This window comes from Strongylocentrotus purpuratus, unplaced genomic scaffold, assembly GCF_000002235.5.
Source record: "Strongylocentrotus purpuratus isolate Spur 01 unplaced genomic scaffold, Spur_5.0 spur5_scaffold_3, whole genome shotgun sequence".
NCBI lineage: Eukaryota > Metazoa > Echinodermata > Echinoidea > Camarodonta > Strongylocentrotidae > Strongylocentrotus > Strongylocentrotus purpuratus.
In genome coordinates, this window is record NW_022145609.1 from 10,752,774 (window position 1) to 10,771,215 (window position 18,442).

The 18,442-nt window shown below is 36.8% G+C and overlaps 1 protein-coding gene across 5 annotated transcripts; it reads right to left on the reverse strand.

The window, feature by feature from the left end:
* Positions 1-2,177: 2,177 nt before the first annotated feature.
* LOC594434 (guanine nucleotide exchange C9orf72) lies at positions 2,178-18,442 on the reverse strand. 5 transcript variants are annotated; one of them, XM_030996058.1, is made up of 12 exons: positions 18,361-18,442; positions 14,155-15,576; positions 13,084-13,308; positions 11,089-11,181; positions 9,944-10,005; positions 8,718-8,790; positions 7,443-7,559; positions 6,520-6,641; positions 5,393-5,458; positions 4,491-4,545; positions 3,245-3,354; positions 2,178-2,474 (listed from the first exon to the last, which is right to left on the reverse strand). In XM_030996058.1, the coding sequence occupies exons 2-12, from the start codon at positions 14,404-14,406 to the stop codon at positions 2,288-2,290; spliced, it is 1,362 nt and encodes a 453-aa protein (XP_030851918.1). In that variant the 5' UTR covers positions 14,407-15,576; positions 18,361-18,442; the 3' UTR covers positions 2,178-2,287. The 5 variants fall into 5 exon arrangements, with proteins under 5 accessions (XP_030851918.1, XP_030851919.1, XP_030851921.1 ...); XM_030996059.1 differs by having other exon boundaries at positions 14,155-15,540; positions 18,361-18,424; XM_030996061.1 differs by having other exon boundaries at positions 14,155-14,511; positions 18,361-18,389.

The following is an 18,442-nucleotide window of genomic DNA, read 5'->3' on the forward strand; positions in this document are numbered from 1 at the left end:
TTACATCTAAACAATATTTTTCCCGTTTTTCAGGGGGAAGGGGCTCATCGACTCCTTGGTAAAGTTTTCAGACAGCCACATACATTCCATGCAGTCTGGGAAAACGACTCCTTACAACAAAGGCTTACACATCAACTTCTCTGAAATAAAAGTATCTAATCAAGTTTATGATAGCAGCATTCAAAATTCTGCCCTAGTTATTCATCTTATTAACCTTTACTCATCTTATCTAATTGAAATTTATTGTAATTTCATTGAGTTATCAATATTTATTGATTTTTTCTAGGGGGAGGAATGAAGGACAGTAGTGTCATTATTTCCATTATTTGAAGAAAAAAAAATAGCACCATTAAGAAATAGACTTCAATTCACCACACACAAATAAGAATTCATTAGATTTGTTTTGAAGTGACAGTACTGTAGCTTACACTCACAAAATGCCCTCAATCAATGCTTTTTATTTAGTCACAATTATGAAGAGGATATAGAATACACATATATGCACAAGAATATATAGATCAGATAAATTACAGGCAAATACAAAATAATAATAATAATAGCTCGTTCTTATATAGCGCTTTTCAGGACCGGAGGCCCTCACAAAGCACTTTACAGATAAGTATATTATTACCCCGGTCATTGGATTTAGGCTTACCCGCACACAATGAAACATTCAAACTGAATGACATCCATCAATCTTTTAAAAATAATAAATAGAAAATACAAATTTACTGTATACATCTGCAAAATGAAATTGTCCTATTCATTACATGAAATACATGTTACATTTTTTTTTTACACACAATTCATTCATAGATCTCTCAAGAAAGAATTTATAATTATTTTGTTCTAAATAGCATGTGATTACAGCTAGAAACATGCTGGCTCAAATATTCTTCTTTCTAAGTTCAAACTACAATGTTTTTCTATGATGGACAGAAAGATCATTCAGGCAAACATTTTTATTTATATGGTTTATTTCTCCACTTCTTGAAAGATAAAATTTCCCATCATCTCCTTAAAAGGAGAGAAACATACTAGTATGTATTAGCCCCTAGTCAATTTCTCTGAGCGTATTCCTTCTTGAAAAAATGTAGGTTCACGTTCACAATGGCAATTGTAATCACGAATGTAAATTTGTGATCACGATCGTGTCAAACACAAGTGACCCTAGTTGTTCAAGAAGAAAATAATTTGGAGAAATTCACTATTTTGAAAGCAAAATGGATTTTTCTTTTAAAAAAGAATTCAAGAATAGATAGTCCTATATGAAAGAATACAAATATCTTTTATTCAGGAATGAACTGGTGTTAAATTCTAGCATAGCGAAATTTGCACCAGATGAGAGAAATTTGACCAGGGCTCTGAAGGTCACGGTCAGAGCATGGTTTACGAGCCGAAATGTATCCTTTGTCACGAGAAGAACAAAGGGCGCATTCCTGAAAGGTGAATCATTGATAAACATTGAATTTCACTTGAGATATTCACAAATTACCTGCTGGAAACATTCCAAAACTTCTACATAACACTAATCAGTTCAATTTCATTTTGTAAAGAAGTAAAGATGCATATGTATCTTTAGAAGTGGGCGAGTCCAAGCTAACTTGTCCGAAACGTCACTGACCACGTCTAAGAGTTCAGTACACAGTCAAACCTGTCTTAGTGGACTCTGCTCTATAAAGGCTATCCAGCCTTCTCATGACAAAAGTGTGTTGTAGACCCTGTCTACAAAAAGGCCACCTGTCCAGTGTCCACATTCTCTGTTTCCCTTGGGTGGCTTTTTTAGACAGGTTTGACTGTATCGTATAACTCTATTAAGCCGATGAACCCTAACAAGAGTTTGAATCAGACAAAACATGTAATAAAATGATGTCTTAATGTCAATCTATTGTCACAATTCTACAATACCCATCAATATAATACTGGGTAACACATTGGACGTACCATGGACATGCCTAGGGGGTGTTTCACAAAGATTCTAAGTTGAACTAAACTCTAAGTTGGACTTAAATATTATGGAGAGCCATTTGTAGCCTTATAATGAAATATTTCAAAAGCAAAAATTGAAGTATTTTAGACTTTTCATAAATTCCTCATCAAGAACAAGAAATCTCTCATGATAATAGAAAATATGAATGATTAAAATCAACATTTTATGCCTTTTAAAATAACTTTTACAAAATATTTTCAAGGATGCTTATGGCTTTCCATAATTGTTAGTCCAACTTAGAGAGAAGTTCAACTTAGGATCATTGTGAAACACCCCCCTGGTCACTCAACTTTGATGTCAGTCAATCTGGAGGGAGTCGCCATCCTTTGTGATGGCACCTGGATGCCCACACACAAGGGCACTCATTCCTGGACGGAGCTTCTCAGCTCGGGAGAGGACAATGCGGAAGTTGCCTTCTGGGTTGAGGTCAAGGTCATCTTTTAGCTTCCTGAGGGTGACTTTGCTGGGATGGGTGCCTCGATCTCTGGAGTAAGAAAAACATATGACATTAACATTCATTGGAAATGTCACAATAACAGCAAATCCTTTTCATCTTTTATATTCTATCTAAAATCAAAGTCAATCGATGGTAATCCAGGTGGTAACAATTCGTTAGAAGTTTAAAAAAATGTGATTTCCAGCTAACATGGCATCAAATAGATAAAAATCATTTTCTTCTCTCCTCATTCCACCTTCAAAACATACATTAAAGACACTCAGAATTATGGTTATCTTGCTATTTACAAATTAAGTTCGGACAAAAAGTAAGTTTCTGTAATTCTTTCCTGTACAACATGCATGTATCCAATTATTTCATCCACAAATCAAATCTCTCTTTATATTAGGACCACTGACTAAAGGTAATGATATCAGAAAGGTCAAAGGTCATATCACTAGGTTTCTCATTTTTTGATAAATGTAAATTATTGTAAACGTGGTAATATTCGCGGTACTTTAATTTCCACTGATTTCGTGCTACAGTCGGTGTCCGTGAATAATAAAACCTGCGAATATATATGCATGACTTCTTATGCATGTTTTTAACGGGCTGAATTGCGTGCAACACGAATTTAAGAACCCGCCAATATGTTTTGGGATAGCTCAGCCCGAAAAATGAATCACGCGAACATAACAGCGTTCACAGTAATAGATATAAATACTGATATCTGCTCAAATAGACTAAGATACTACCACAAACTTGCTCTTCATTAGTTTAATTCTTTGCTCAGTATAGGCATCAAATTGGCAACTTACGTTTCGCATTCCACATATTTGATCAGAGCAATTGCTCTCCTGTCCAATATCCTCCGGAACTGCTCAATGTAGGCCTCACGGATTCCGCATTGAGGGTACAATAGGAATATCTGGAAAAAACACACACACAATCATGTATACTATGAGGTAAATTTTGCAATTGAGCCTCGATCAGATACAAGGTGGTAAACCACTGTTTTTTTTAAGAGAAGGCTGAGTTCTGGGAAGAGGTGATAAGTACTTTGTGAGCAATATCGTTGTTATTATGCAAGTGTGGAAGAACATCAGATAAAAAATGTTCCCTGAAGAGCATGGCAGTTCAAATGCCTTAATTGTCTAAATATGGCATGTAACAGCATACAAATCAAGATGGATTTTTATGCCACATGTTTGTGCAGTCCCATATACATCTTTCTGTGTACAGTGCTTGTAATTTTACCAAGACTGGGCTAAATTTCTTATCATTTTGATGATTCCAGAACTTTGCAGTACACACCGATAATACTTATATGCTAGATGATCAACCTTTTCTGATCAATTCCTCACCGTTCTTTCACAATGCAATCGCATGACCAGAACTCAACTTTATCTTACGACGGCGTAAAACACACTACGCTTCATATTTTAGTATCTTATAACACAGAGAATAGAGAATACGCATAGGATCATTTGTGTGTGCAGTTGCCATACATTTACACGTATACACATACAAACGAATGAACAAAAACAAAAATCAAAATTGTATTGTGGAAAAGATGAGTACTACAGAGTGATTTAATAATATGAGCTGATTTTAAGAAGGATGACTTCCCCTTTTTAAACAATTTTGTTGCAGAAAAGTAAGACTTCTCTGTGCCATTTTTTGTGTAGTACATCCATTTTTTACCTAGGTACCGAGGATTATGAGATCAACTAATACTGCCTTCCCAACTTCCCAAGAGAAAAAGTCTCTAACAGTGTACAGTTAAGAAATTAATTATTCAAACCTCTTGTAAATTTGAAAATCAAATCGAAAAATGAAAGGGGGGCTGGTTGAATTAGGGCCTTAAACATAAATCTAGACAAATAAATGTTCACACACTTTAAAAATTACAACACTTTGAAAGGATATGAATAATTTAGTTGTTAACTGTATTCAATGTTTCATCCATCAGTCACCATCTGCAAAAAAATGTTATTTACTTTATTACTCCATTTTTAAAAGGTCTGATAGAAAACAATTTATATTGGTACCAGGCTTGCTTACCTCTTTCAAGAAGTTTGTTATCAGAGTTTCAGATTCAAGTCCCAAAAACCTCAATCTGTCAATTAAAAATGGGATAAAAAAAAACAAAAAAACAGCAGCTCTTTAAAATAGTTATTAACAAAAATACAAGAAAACCAGAAATTTCCAAGTCATGTAACTTCTGCATATTTTGTTCAGTTTGTGAAAAAGGCCATTATTAACAATTCACAACAATTTCTCATTTTACAAAGAGAAAAGACTGTGAATGCAGACCAACCATTCCTTAAACAGTATCATCAAATACTGTAATAATTTATAAATTGCATAATTTTGGCTGCAAGGTAAATTTTACACTGGAATGATAATTTTTTTTTTTTGGTTTTAATCCCAGTACTTGGTACTCAAAATCAAAGCAAGTGTCATCATCAAATAAAAGAATTAATACCGGTAATTATAATAACATTACAAAAATATCTCCATATTTGTTGCAAGAAATAATGAACATTGATTTTTAAAGAGATCTGGTAACTTTGTCTCAGATACTGAAACAAAATCCTGGATTTAGCTCATGCTGCAATGATAATTATAAACCTTTAGGTCAGTCAGGAACCCCAAGACTTTAATAAGCCGATCGCTTGTCTGATTATTAAGATATTTTATGATTGGAAATCGAAACCAAATTTTGCGTTTGCCAAACGGTTTTCATAACACTACAGTCTATTGGGGTACTGAGTATGGTAAAACCGGTCACTCAAAGATTTTTACTTTTTTGAGGTACTTCTTCATCATTTTGAAGCGCGATTTCTTTTTTTAGGGCTTCAATATTACACCATATCACAGACATTGATAACACGTAGGGCCTTGCATCTCAGATTTAACATTGTTAAACGATGCCTTTAAGGCTGAAAGAAACAAACGCTTACACTGGCAATGTCTCTTGACTGTCCAACCACAGTGATTGCAGCTCCCAAGTCAGGGCTTCATGTCTCCTAAGATAAGAAGGGGGAATGGCATACCAACAATTACGCAAAGAAGTTAAACCATTTTGTATGTCTATGTTATCACAGATGAATGTGAATTTTTTACCTCATTGCCAATTAAGAAAGCAATTCCTCTTGTAGATACATGTAGGCAGAGAGATCCTGTGGCTTTAAGTCTTATCTAAAGGACTTGCCAATTCAGGATTTATGGCTTTCATAAAAAGGCATTACAAAATGGCACTAGTCAAATGACTGTTTCTAACCTGTTTCTAACCTAGAAAGACCCACAATAACACTCTGTCATCATGCCTCTTACTCCCCAGCACCCCCCTCTAACTTCAATGTGAAAATAGATGTTACAACTTACAGTACCTGGGTATACTTCTTCCAAATTAATGCATGAGATTCATGTTTGGAATCTGTATTATCTGATACAGGCACTGTATGGTGGATCAAGCTCACACAGGACGACTGTACGGCACTTTCTCCTGCTGCGTCAAATTTCTTTGACAAACTGAATCCCCAACTTCAAACCTCAGAGCAAACACTATACACAACCATAATAATGAACTTACACATAACCTAAAAACCCAACTGCAGCCCTAATCCTTACCCTATACATGTGCCTTTGACAAAAAAAAACTTGGAGGTGTTGTGGTGTAGTTGATAAGTCAACGGACTGTCGATCACAAGGCACAGGTTAAATTCCTAGCCCGGCCCTAACATCCTTTGGCAAGACATTAATCTACATTTGCCACTCTCCACCAAGGTGTAAATGGGTACCTGATATGCTTGAGCGCTATTTACTTTGGCAGCTCGGCTTTAGCAAGGGTACTTATATCTAAGCGCTATGAGCGTCACTGCGTGTGGGATATTTGCAAAGATACTATTATATCCTTGCATATGTCAGAGCACCCACATGACAGTACAATGATATGGGCCCTTAACACTCAACATCTTAACATGTTAAATTCAAACTTGAAAAATTCAAAACTGAAGATCAATATATACACATATAACTTCTTAAACAAAAATAGAGAAAAATAAAAAGGAACTGGTAAAAGTCTTACCAATAATCATGTTCATTATATGGTAGTGTTTGCTTGACTTCTAGGGCGCTCATGTCCACGAGGGTCGTTGGATAACGGCTCGCCATGATGTCACGTCCATAATCTGAGAGGTTAATCTTATCCTGTGTATATTAATTGAGAAAGAAAATATGTCATCCTTTAAAGGCCCACTGCACTACTTGTAGCTACTTGCCCCCTCTATATAGAAAACAATGCCTAATCGGTGACCATTGGTCCCCCATGATCCTCTTTTTCTTATATTATTTGAGAGCTGAGAGATGAGATAACCACCTGTCCAGTGACCTTGCGGGGTGCTCTAATCCCTCCTGTAAACTAGTACTGATAAGCTTTAACTTTAATCAATATGCTGTACGAAATCATCAATCTTACTGTGTAGCACCGAATCAATAATAGTGCGTAGGTCACTAAAAGTACCCCATTGCTTCCATCAATGTTTGAATTTTTGCAAATGTTGAACAAAATAATGCTTGTTGGGAATCAACCCCATAGCCTAGAACGGCAACCTTCATGGTTATCATCAGAATCATCTTAATCAATATAATTACTGCCATCAGTATCCTAACATACTTAAAGACAACAGTTTTTTTTCCTATTCCCGCTTACATAAAACTGAAAATAAATAAAAATAAAAAATCAAAGAAATGAGTTAAAATGTAATTATCCTTCATTTTCCCCTTATAATAGCATGATAAATAACATTCTCTGTAATTTTATTTAGTCTTGGGACAACTTTGATAGGCCTGTTGGCTTTTGTTATTCCTACCACACGAGTAGTACATGTTTCTTTTGAATCTTTATTTTATATATATCTATATACCAATTTTAATTGTATTTCTTTGTGTTTTAGCCAGCTGTGGGAATCCACTTGAATTGAATTGAATCAGGTTGATGTTGGTAGTTACCTTGATGAATCCTTGTAGTAGTAGATCTCTCTGGTATTCAGATTGCTTCTCGTCCTTGAGATACACCGAACATTTCCTCTCGTCTGGCGTCAGAAACATGCTCAATGTGCTCAGCATCTGTCCATGGTCAAATTGAGATTTCAAATTTGATAATTAAAGGCATTGTTAAACAATGTTAAATCTGAGATGCATGGCCCTACGTGTTATCAGTGTCTATAATGGTGTAATATTGAAGCCCTAACAAAATTGTGCTTCAAATTGATCATGAAGTGCCTCAAAAAAGTAAAAAATCTTCGAGTGACCTGTCTTACCATGACGGTACTCATTATCCCCAATGGACTGTAGTGTAATAAAAACCGAAAACGCAAAATTTGATTTTGATTTCCGATCATAAATATCTTGATAATCAGACAGGCGATCGACTTGTGCAAGTAATGGGATTCCTGACTGACCTAAAGATTTATAACTATGATTGCTGGATTTTGTTTCAGAATCTAAGGCAATGTTACCGAGTCACTTTAAACTGTTTGTATACTAATTCACTTGTTTGTGTTTTTTCTATTTTTTGTTTGTTTTTTGTCTCGTTTCTTTTTGGTTTGTTCTAGTATCACTATGAGAAACAAATATGTAATGAAAAATCAAATGAACTGGTCTCAATTATCACATATTTATTGGTCCACAATTATGTCCCATACATTAGCAAACATTTTGGAGTTGTGAGCATGTCTTGACATAAAAAGATAATTTAACATTATTTTTTTTGTCAGCTCTCCTGATTCATTCTGACTTGTTAATATTCATCAGCCCGCCATTACGAGAATAGCTTTGAATATTGAGCTTCCTGGGTGAAGTTTCAATTGATGTAAAGACATTTTTGGCTTGCACCCAGTAAATAAAGATTGCACTAATCTTGTAATTGAAAACAGGTCCTATGATTGTATGTTTAAGGAAATGAAATAAATAACATGAACATTTTTGGATAAGGTTTGTAATGAGATTATTAAATCTCAATAGTTTTCATTTCAACAATGAATTAAAGCCTGTCTGCACTAGTTTGGCCAAGAGGGATTAGACCTCCCTGCAAGGTCACTGACAGGTGGTTACAGTATCTCATCAAATCAGCTCTCAATTAACATAAGAAAAGGGGATCATGGGGGACCAACAGGCACCGATTAGGCATTGTTTCCTATATAGAGGGCGCAAGTAGCTATAAGTAGTACAGTGGGGCTTTAACTGATGATACATACAGTATTGGGTTGAGATTCATCAACTTACCATGTTGACCTCTTCCTTGCTGTTTCCTAAAACGACTGAACATCCACAGGTCTGTAGATGTGATGCTATGGCCCTGAAAATACAAATCATAAACAATAATTACCTGGCAGGAATTAGTTCCTTGAAATGCTAGAGCGCTGTATGGCAGCCGTGCTAAAGCCAGGGTAATAATTGGGAGCGCCAGGAATGTCACGTATGACATACATGAGCGTATACAAGAACCCACTATTTATTATTATTATTAAGGAAATGGTCATAAATTGTTTACAAGCCCTGTGTTCAACTATGATCCTGAACAAAAAAAAATCACAAACAAAATCATTACACAAAATAATCATCATCAGGAAGAGAACAAAAAAATAGCATAGTTGCAATTTCCTTAAACCCTGATATCACCATCAGTAGATGGCAATTTCATTTACAGTGATTAAGGTATTTTTCTATAGATGCTCGAGTGAAACCAACATTGGCTAAGTGCTTATATTTCAACAGCATGTGAAGTCATTACATCTCACTTTTGATTTGTTCTTATTGGAGACTGAATACTGGCGTTGGATTCTAACAAGATTTTCATTCCTACAAGGTCTAGTAAACAATTAAAAACACATACTAAAAAGGTATTTTGTCCCATTTGCAGGTCAAAAAAATGAAAAATTAAATTCCAATGGCATTTGAAAGACGATACTTATTTAGAACTTCTCTCAAAACGAAAGGGTTTGAAAATGGCTTTTTGTTGGAAAATAACAACCATTAGTTGTCAAATGGACATAAGAGATTGCAATCACCTAAGTAATAGTCTGATTTTCAGACCCCTTGGACCAAATGGTTGTATGTTTTGAGCTGCACAAAGATTCAATCAGTTTAATTTTGGCCATTACAAGTAGTGGGTTATTGATGTAGACAAATGCTCATGTACCTGTTACAGCTCATTTTATATATGTTATTACCAAAGAAGAAAAAAAAGCCAGTCATGCACGCAATAGTGTCTGAAAGGGAAGTCAAGAAAGTAAACAGGTTTCCTTGCATCATTTGAATGCATAGGACACTACTAACGTATAAATTTCACAGATAGGACATACATTCATAATTCCTGCACTGACTGTTCTACAGAATTTGATGTTGGCTGCAAAAGGGACATAGTATCTTTAACTTCAAATCTGATTTGATAGCACCAACTTTTAGCCACCACTAGGTACAAATCAAAAACTTTTCTTATATGGACTTACTTTCTTGTGAACTGTACATCAAGTTGCTTCCCCTGACCGGCTGCAAAAATGGTATCATTTAGCTGAAGGAAAGAATTGACAAAAATACTTAATCAATATTTTGTTTCTTTAAGGAGTATTTCATGCAATTGATGGTGAGTTTAGTAATGGAAGTACACAATAACTGACAACAAATGTGACATATACATGTAATTAATTACATGAGGTAGAAAAATCTAACCAAAAGTTTAAAGCTAGGATGTATGTTCATAATTGTTGTGATGAAAAGCTATGCCAAAAAATTGTTGCATTCTATTGTTAAAAATCCAAACCATTCCATTGTCTTTTGAAGAAAAGAAAAACAACAGGAAGACGCTATCAAATTTGGGATGTCGCCAAATTATTCTAGCGGCAATTGGTTGTCTGCCAAAGACGCTGATAATATTCATTCAAAGATATATGTCCATTAGACTGTTTGTAATTCTGTGAGAATTTGTATACATTTATATGTATTTTTTCCATCAAAGTACAGTGTACTTCCTGGAGATGGCTCTGTACTAAACATACTACTGTACTCTTGAATTGAGGAAAAACAAGTGTTTCTTACATATTTTCTTTCTTCAATCGCTTTTATTTCTTTCATACAAAGCTCCTTTTAGCTCATTTCTCTGTTTATTTCTGGCTTCCTCCCGCCCCCCCTCTCTCTCTCTCTCTTTCCCCTCCCCCCCCCCCTCTCTCTCTCTCTCCCCCTCTCTCTCTCTCTCTCTCTCCTCTCCCCCCTCTCACTCTCTCTCTCTTTAATGTTGCATGAATGCCATGTATGTAGGAGAGTAACCCCCTATGTGTTTTGAATAAATAAATCCTCTCTTTGTAACAGGGCATAGGGAGTATTGAGGTATAAAGGTAAGCAAGACCCCTGGGTAATGTTCGTTTTCCCCTCCAAGGCACCTGTGATGCTAAATACATGCTCAGTCAGTGGTGGGCAATGGTCTCGTAACCAGGAGGCCCCGGGTTCGATACCATGTCGATGCGCTCATGCCCTTTGGCAAGGCATTAATCCTCATTACCAAGTCCCTCATGCTTCTTAGCAGTCAGGTAAAACAAACAAACGAACACCAACCAAAGTCTTCCAAGATTGCATCCTTTTGTCCCATGTGATGACTTACATTGACCTGCGTAGGCATGGGGGCCATGAAGAGAAGACCCAAGGCACAATAAAGACTAGGAATCTCTGCATCTAGGATCTGGATAGGATCAACCTGCCAAACCAGAACAAGACAATGTTATCACAATGTTAAAGAGAAGGCTGAGTTCTGGGGACAGGAGCATGGAGGAAGAGAGAGAGTGAGAGAGGAGAGGGGGGGGGGGGGGGAGAGAATGAGATAGAGAGAGAGAGAGAAATAGGGGCAGATGAAAAATAATTTTTTAGCATTATGCGACATGTTTGTGTAGACCCACATACATCATTCTATGTACAGTGCTTGTTACTTTACCAAGACTGGGCCCACTTTCTTATCATTTTGATGACTCCAGAACCTTGCAGTACAAACCAATACTTATATGCTACATGATCAACCTTCGCTATTCCATTCCACACTGTTTCTTCCACAAGTCAATCGTATGACCAGCAGCCTTTTCACACACAGCTAAAATTCATCGTATCTAGAGATGATTAGAATCACTCAACAGTTTTAAACATGTTTATAGACAAAATTTCCCAGTGTGAACATCGTTTATACGATGTTGGGATAGATACGAAGTCGCGATCCATACGCCCCTAAAAGCAGGCTGCAGATACGAAGTTCGTATCTAGAGAGCTTGACATTTTGTGTGTGAAAGGAAATTCGTGTTTAAACGTGTTTAAACTGGATGGAGCGTGCGCTTTGATTGACATGACATGACCTTCAATGCGCAATGGCACTACTGCGCATTTTACGAGCAGTAGTTAATCACGAAACTATTAACGTTCGCAACGAAATTTCTGTGGGTGAAAGGCTCGTGATTAGTTTAAACACGTTCGAAACACGTTTATACTAGTCATGTTTATAGAATTTTAGCTGTGTGTGAAAAGGCTGCAGAACTCAACTTTATCTTTAACTATAGACTTGAACTGGTTTAGTGATTAAAACGTAAATCCACCACAACTGGATACATGCTCATAAAACTGATGAAACCATTATCCATATATGCAGCAACTCAGCATTCTCTGATGTAGTTTCAAACATTCTTTGTGAATGGGCCAACAAAGTTTATTAAAAAAGGCACCTTCGTCACTTTGGGAGCGATTAGACTAAAACACAAAAAAGGTACCTCTCCATTGCACGATGGATGGAGAACAGCTACTTTGAAGACTTCTCCTCGAGTCATAATATTCAACTGGAAGTTGTGGATGTTCAAGGTCATTTGGGACATGTGCAAACTCTGAACTGGGGGATGTTTCACAAAGATCCCAAGTTGAAATTATATCCAAGTTGGACTTAAAAAATTATGGAAAGCCGTTTACCTTTGACAATATTTTGTAAAAGTTATTTTAAATTTTAAAAGGCAAAAAATGTTGATTCAAATCATTCATATTTTCTATTATCAAGGAGATTTCATGTTCTTGATGTGGAATTTATAAAAAGTCTAAAATACTTCACTTTTCGCTTTTGGAAATGTTTAATGTTAAAGAGAAGGTTGAGTTCTGGAAAGAGGTGAAAAATAATTTGTGAGCGTTATCATTCTTATTATGCAAGTGTGGAAGAACATCAGATAAGACATGTTCCCTGAAAAGCATGGCTCTTCAAATGCCTTTATATTCTAAATATGTCATGTAACATCGTAAAAGTCCGGGGTAGGATTTTTACGCCACATGTTCGTGTAGTCCCATATACATCTTTTTGTGTACAGTGTTTGTAACATTACCAGGATTTTGCCAAATTTCTTATCATTTTGATGATTCCAGAACCTTGCAATACACACAAATTCTTATATGCTAGATGATCAACCATTTCTGGTCGATTCCACACCGTTTCTTTCACAATGCAATCGAATGACCAGAGCTCAACTTCATCTTTAAGGCTACAAATAGCTCTCCATTTTCACTTAGAATTAAGTTTGACTTAGGATCTTTGCGAAACACCCTCCCCCTTGTCTACTAAAACACAGGAATAAATGTTTACCTCAAACTTCTGCTTGTCCTGAAGCACCCTTAGTTTGCTGATCATGGCCGTCAGACGAGCAGCGCAGAAGTCTTCTAGGGGAAGGTACCAGGACTTGAGACCGTAGGGGACGATGAGGGACAGGGCAAAGACAGTCTTCTCTTGACGGTCACACCCGCTGAAGAGGAATGTTGAGATTACCAGTCCCTTGTCTCGGAGTAGGAGTGTCTTTGTTTCTATGGCAGACTGAGAGAAAATAATACCGTCAATTAATTGAATGAATTACCGGTAGTAGGGACTTTTAGATTTGCACGTCAACATAGTGGATGAATGTAAGGCACTGGCAGTGCCTTAAAAGGACGTCACACATAACAGTCCACTATATCGACATGCACATCTAAAAGTCCTTAATGTCTGTGATTTTACTAAAATTGATATTTTTTCACCCTCTATTCCATACATGTATGAAATGTGAATATTCTTAAGGGGAAATGTGTACTGTTGTCAATTCACATTAGACTTAGGTTTCTGATCACAAAGTTAACATACAATCATTAATTATCTTAATTATCCTGATTTGTAATCTAGACTGGGAGGACCTTCCCTTCATGGAGTTCTCAAGATATTGATTATAATTTAAAGTCTGCTTAAGATCACCAGAACAATATCTTCATTAATAGTTTCAAACATTAATTTTCAGTACCCTTTCTTAAATAATATCTTAAACAGTTTAACAGATATACTTTTGTGTTCATAGGAGCCCCTTTTAGACATTTCGCTGCAGTGATTTGTCACAGCCCTGTTTACAAATAATTTTTCCAAATCTCTTACAGAGCTTTTCTGAGCTGGACTGCTCTGCTCTCATCCATTTTTTCCTTTGGTTACAAGGCATACTGTCCCGACAAGAAACAGCTACAGAAACAACTTTCAAAATTAAGAATTAAAGCCTCGGTCACAAATGCCATTACGAACTGCTACGAACGCCGTATGAACGATTTTCAGACAATGGAAAAACAGGGAGATTCGTACAAACGCATCCTTCATACAAACCTTTGTGACCGTAGCTTAAGATGAAATTAAGATGGCACTAACCTGAGGCTGGTCACTGGATGTGAGCGTGTGTGTGGTGAGATAGTGGATCATCTCGTGGCTCATCTCTGGCTTACCCTCTGTCTGCCAGATATGCTGAAGATGCGGTCCAAGGATGTTGTTCCAGGCACACAGGATGATTGCATGGGCGGGGCACTCCTTGGTCCCCTCCATCACCATGCTCTTGGTCTCATCCCGGACCTTCTCGAAGTCTAGGAAGTTGGAGCGTTGGTTTTCATTGAAGTAGTCCCCCATTTTGATAATTAATCTTGATTTGGAATGATGATGCTCAATGTTAGCAGGCTAGTTTCACTGGCAAGAAATTTTCAAATGTGCTCGAGTTGCTATGACATCATACTCCTATCAAAGTGGCACAAGAAGTTCATAGATTACAGTGAAAGCACCTGGGTTCAGCAAAAAATTGTTCTGTTACGCTTTTCGTGCTAAAAAACCGGGTGGTAATCGTATAAATGTACATTTCAGGTGAATATATACGAACTATACTGTATTAACTATTATAATGAAGTCTTTGATCACTAAAACACAAAACAATATAATGTAGATCCACAAATAATTCCACACTATGTCAAAGGGCTTCCTAGAACATCATAAGCAAAGTGCTGTCTTTCTGTCAATGACTGGGAATCGTGACTCAGGAGTCTCCAAAGCACAATCTGATGAGCGCACTCTATTGCCAGGCTGACCATGAGCAGAGTCATGAGCGACAAGACGGCACCCAGCGGGAGGCGGGGCGTGGAGTGGATGACGGACATCAGAAAGAGGACGAAGATGGAGATGAGGCACGAGGAGATGGCGTAATTGAAGAAGATGCGCTTGACTCCTACGTTGTCAATGATGGTCTCCGTCATCTGCCAGTCCACAGAGATCATACTTTGAACAACATGCAGTGACGTACTTGAAACACCTTTTTTGTCCCTAATGTCAACTTTCTCCTCAAACTAGTTTATAATTTTTAGAATCTTCCTTGGAATTTTAGTCAATACTGGTAGATGTAAAATTTAGTGTCTAGTTGATATGTCAGGCAAGTTATACATGTACATCCATCATTGAACCTCAAAGTGGGTTTTAAAACTATGCGTCATCTGGTAGGCAAACTTGATGGACAGCGTGACGATGAAGAGAGACATGAGAGCGGACATGGCAACTGTTGCTAGGCGTGGCGATGAGAAGTTGAGGAAGGTCATAAGAAACATGACAGTGCTCGTCAGGATGTAGGTAGTGATCATGTGATTGAAGCAGATGTATTTCAGTGCGTTGTGATCCACGATGGTACCGATCCACTTCCCGTACAGGACCATTTTGATGATATCATGTTGGTAAGCTCTACAAAACTGTTTTCCAGTATCTGGTTCCTCGTTTTCCGCTATTCTGAGTGGATGTTAAAGAGAATGGTCTCGCCAGTATCTTTGGAAATAATAAGAGTAACTAGATGGATCTTCGACTATGCGCAGTCGCAAATTATGCCTCTGCCATACAGCGCCATACAAACCAAAAGAGAAGTGATTTTAAAAATTCATGTTTGATTGTAATCCATAAACAGGTTCTCAGAATATCATCATAACAAACTATCTTTCATATACATGAATGACTCTGCAAGATACATACCGTACATGTCCAGAGTTTAATAGTAAACCATTCGTCGGTTCTATTGACAATGCATGCATTCACAAGCTATTTTTGCATACATAATGAGCCCCATTGACCTCTGACCTCATGTACCATAATCTGATCGTTTCATTGGCTCTGCAAGAAAAATATGTGACACAAGTTTGACGGTAATCCATCAATCGGTTCTTGAGATATCGCAATCACAACCTATTTTTGCACACATAGTGAGCCCTGTGACCTTTGACCTCGTAACTGCAAAATCTAATCCGTTCATTGGCTCTGCAAGATACATACATCACCCAAGTTTGACGGTAATCCATCAATCGGTTCTTGAGGTGACGCGATTACAAGCTATTTTTGCATACATATGAGCCCTGAAATTTGACCTCGTGACCCCAAAATCTAATCAGTTCATTGGCTCTGCAAGATACATCCATCATGACTTAAGTTTGAATCCATCAATCGGTTCTTGAGATAACGCGATCAAGAGAATGGGATGTAGAGACTGTACGTGCAGACGAACAACCCGAAAACATCTACTTTGTAGCGAGGCATAAAAAAGAGGAGTAAGATACTTAATGAGACATGGGGAAAAAAAAAAGTTTACAAAATAATCAACTCTTGACTAGTCTAGACCTAATACTAGTACTAGGTCTTGACCTAAACAATTATACAAAAACATATTGATTGTCTGATTAAATCTCATGAGAAAGCTTAAATTTATTTATCATATAGACCCTAGTCTAGAGACTCTAGACTAGTGCTGTAGTCAAACGTTTAACCGTCCGGTATCCGACCGCCCATGGCGGATTCCGTTTTCAATTGGACGGTTTCGTTTTCCCGATTTTTTTTTTTTTTTTTTTTTTTTTTTTTTTTTATAATTTTTTTTTATAATTTTTTTAAAATTTTTTTTTAATTTTTTTTTTTAAAGTTTCGATTTATGCCCCTCCACCTGGCACTATGCCTGGCAATGTCTCCCAGCTCAGTAATCTGTGTGTTGACTCACCACTCCAAAACTAGAACAACACTCCAATTTGTCTGTCATCTTGGTTTGAAAGTAATCTTTGTAATAGATCTCATCATCTCAATATGTAGTTTATAATAATAATTCATCCAACTTTTACACAAGGTTCTGTCCTAGGTCCTCTACTGTTTTTAATTTACATTAATGATCTTACACATTCTTCCAAAAACAACATTGTTACTATTATTTGTGACAAGTTCACAAGCACAAATCGGCCCCTTTAAATGCACCTGGCAGTTAAATGACAGTTGCCGACAGAGTCGGTAAAAAAAAAAAAAAAAAAAAAAAAAAAAGATTTTTTTTTTTTTTTAATTTTTTTAATTTTTTTTTTTTTAAATCGTTTAACCGAAAACCGTCCGGTTTTGACTGGCGGTTAAACGGAATTGGAGATATCCGTGATGTTACAGCACTACTCTAGACTAGGGTCTATATGATAAATAAATTTAAGCTTTCTCAGAATACCTCCTAATACATAATTCATAATTCAGAGTATCTAATTCATATTTATGATTAATTTAACCCACATAACTTGACTTCCTATTTAGTCTCCAATATATACATTGGTTCCATTTACTAACTTGATTGAAATAATCCGTTTAATGGTCCCTTTTAAGGAAATTATGGGTCAAAATCGACATCCATGTTGAAAATCTTGCAAGCCGTGTTAAACTCTCGCTGCCGTCAATCTCATCCCTTCTAGTCTACGCCGAAGGCAAAATGATTATGAAGGAAAAACTGTGCGCCATCTACACGTTCGTAATGGCGTTATCACAGTTTTTCCTTCATAATCATTTTGCTTTCGGCGTAGACTAGAAGGGATGAGATTGACGGCAGCGAGAGTTTAACACGGCTTGCAAGATTTTCAACATGGATGTCGATTTTGACCCATAATTTCCTTAAAAGGGACCATTAAACGGATTATTTCAATCAAGTTAGTAAATGGAACCAATGTATCATAGCCTAGGCCTAATTTAAAATTGGATCTAGTCTAGGTCTAGTCTACACGAGGTAAAATGACATTTTGGGGGATTTTGGGGGCATAACAATACGGCCGTGGCAAGTTTGTCATGTTTGTGGGAGGGGCCTAGCGGCTAAAATCTAGCCGTGATATCTTCAACATACGATGGTATAGGCGATCGTTCAGTCTCTATAACCGGAGGTCTAGTGGAGCCAGACGTAGTCTCAGTGGAACAACCGACGATTATAGAGACTGAAGCTTTCGGTCTAACTTTTTTGTATTAAGCCAAAGCCAGGACTGAGCTACAATGACAAATAACAAATAATCATACAAGAACATATTGATAACAAATGTAAAAAGGGGGATCAAGAAAAGCAACTAACAACATCATGCACAGCCCTTTAATAATTTAAAGACCATAATTACATGTACAGCCGCTGTACATATACAAACGCAAAATCAGATATATGGGACTGAAACATTTTTTTCAATGCAAATAATGACTGCTATCGTGAAACTTAAAGTACAGAAATACGTGAATTGTTTTCAATATTATTCCCAGCTTGTGTTTTAATGATAACGACGAGAAAATTCTCACCCTGTAGATATAGATCTGAAAATATGATATATAATTTACTCTAGAATCTAGTCCTTCTCCGTATGGCTCTCCAGACCACTCC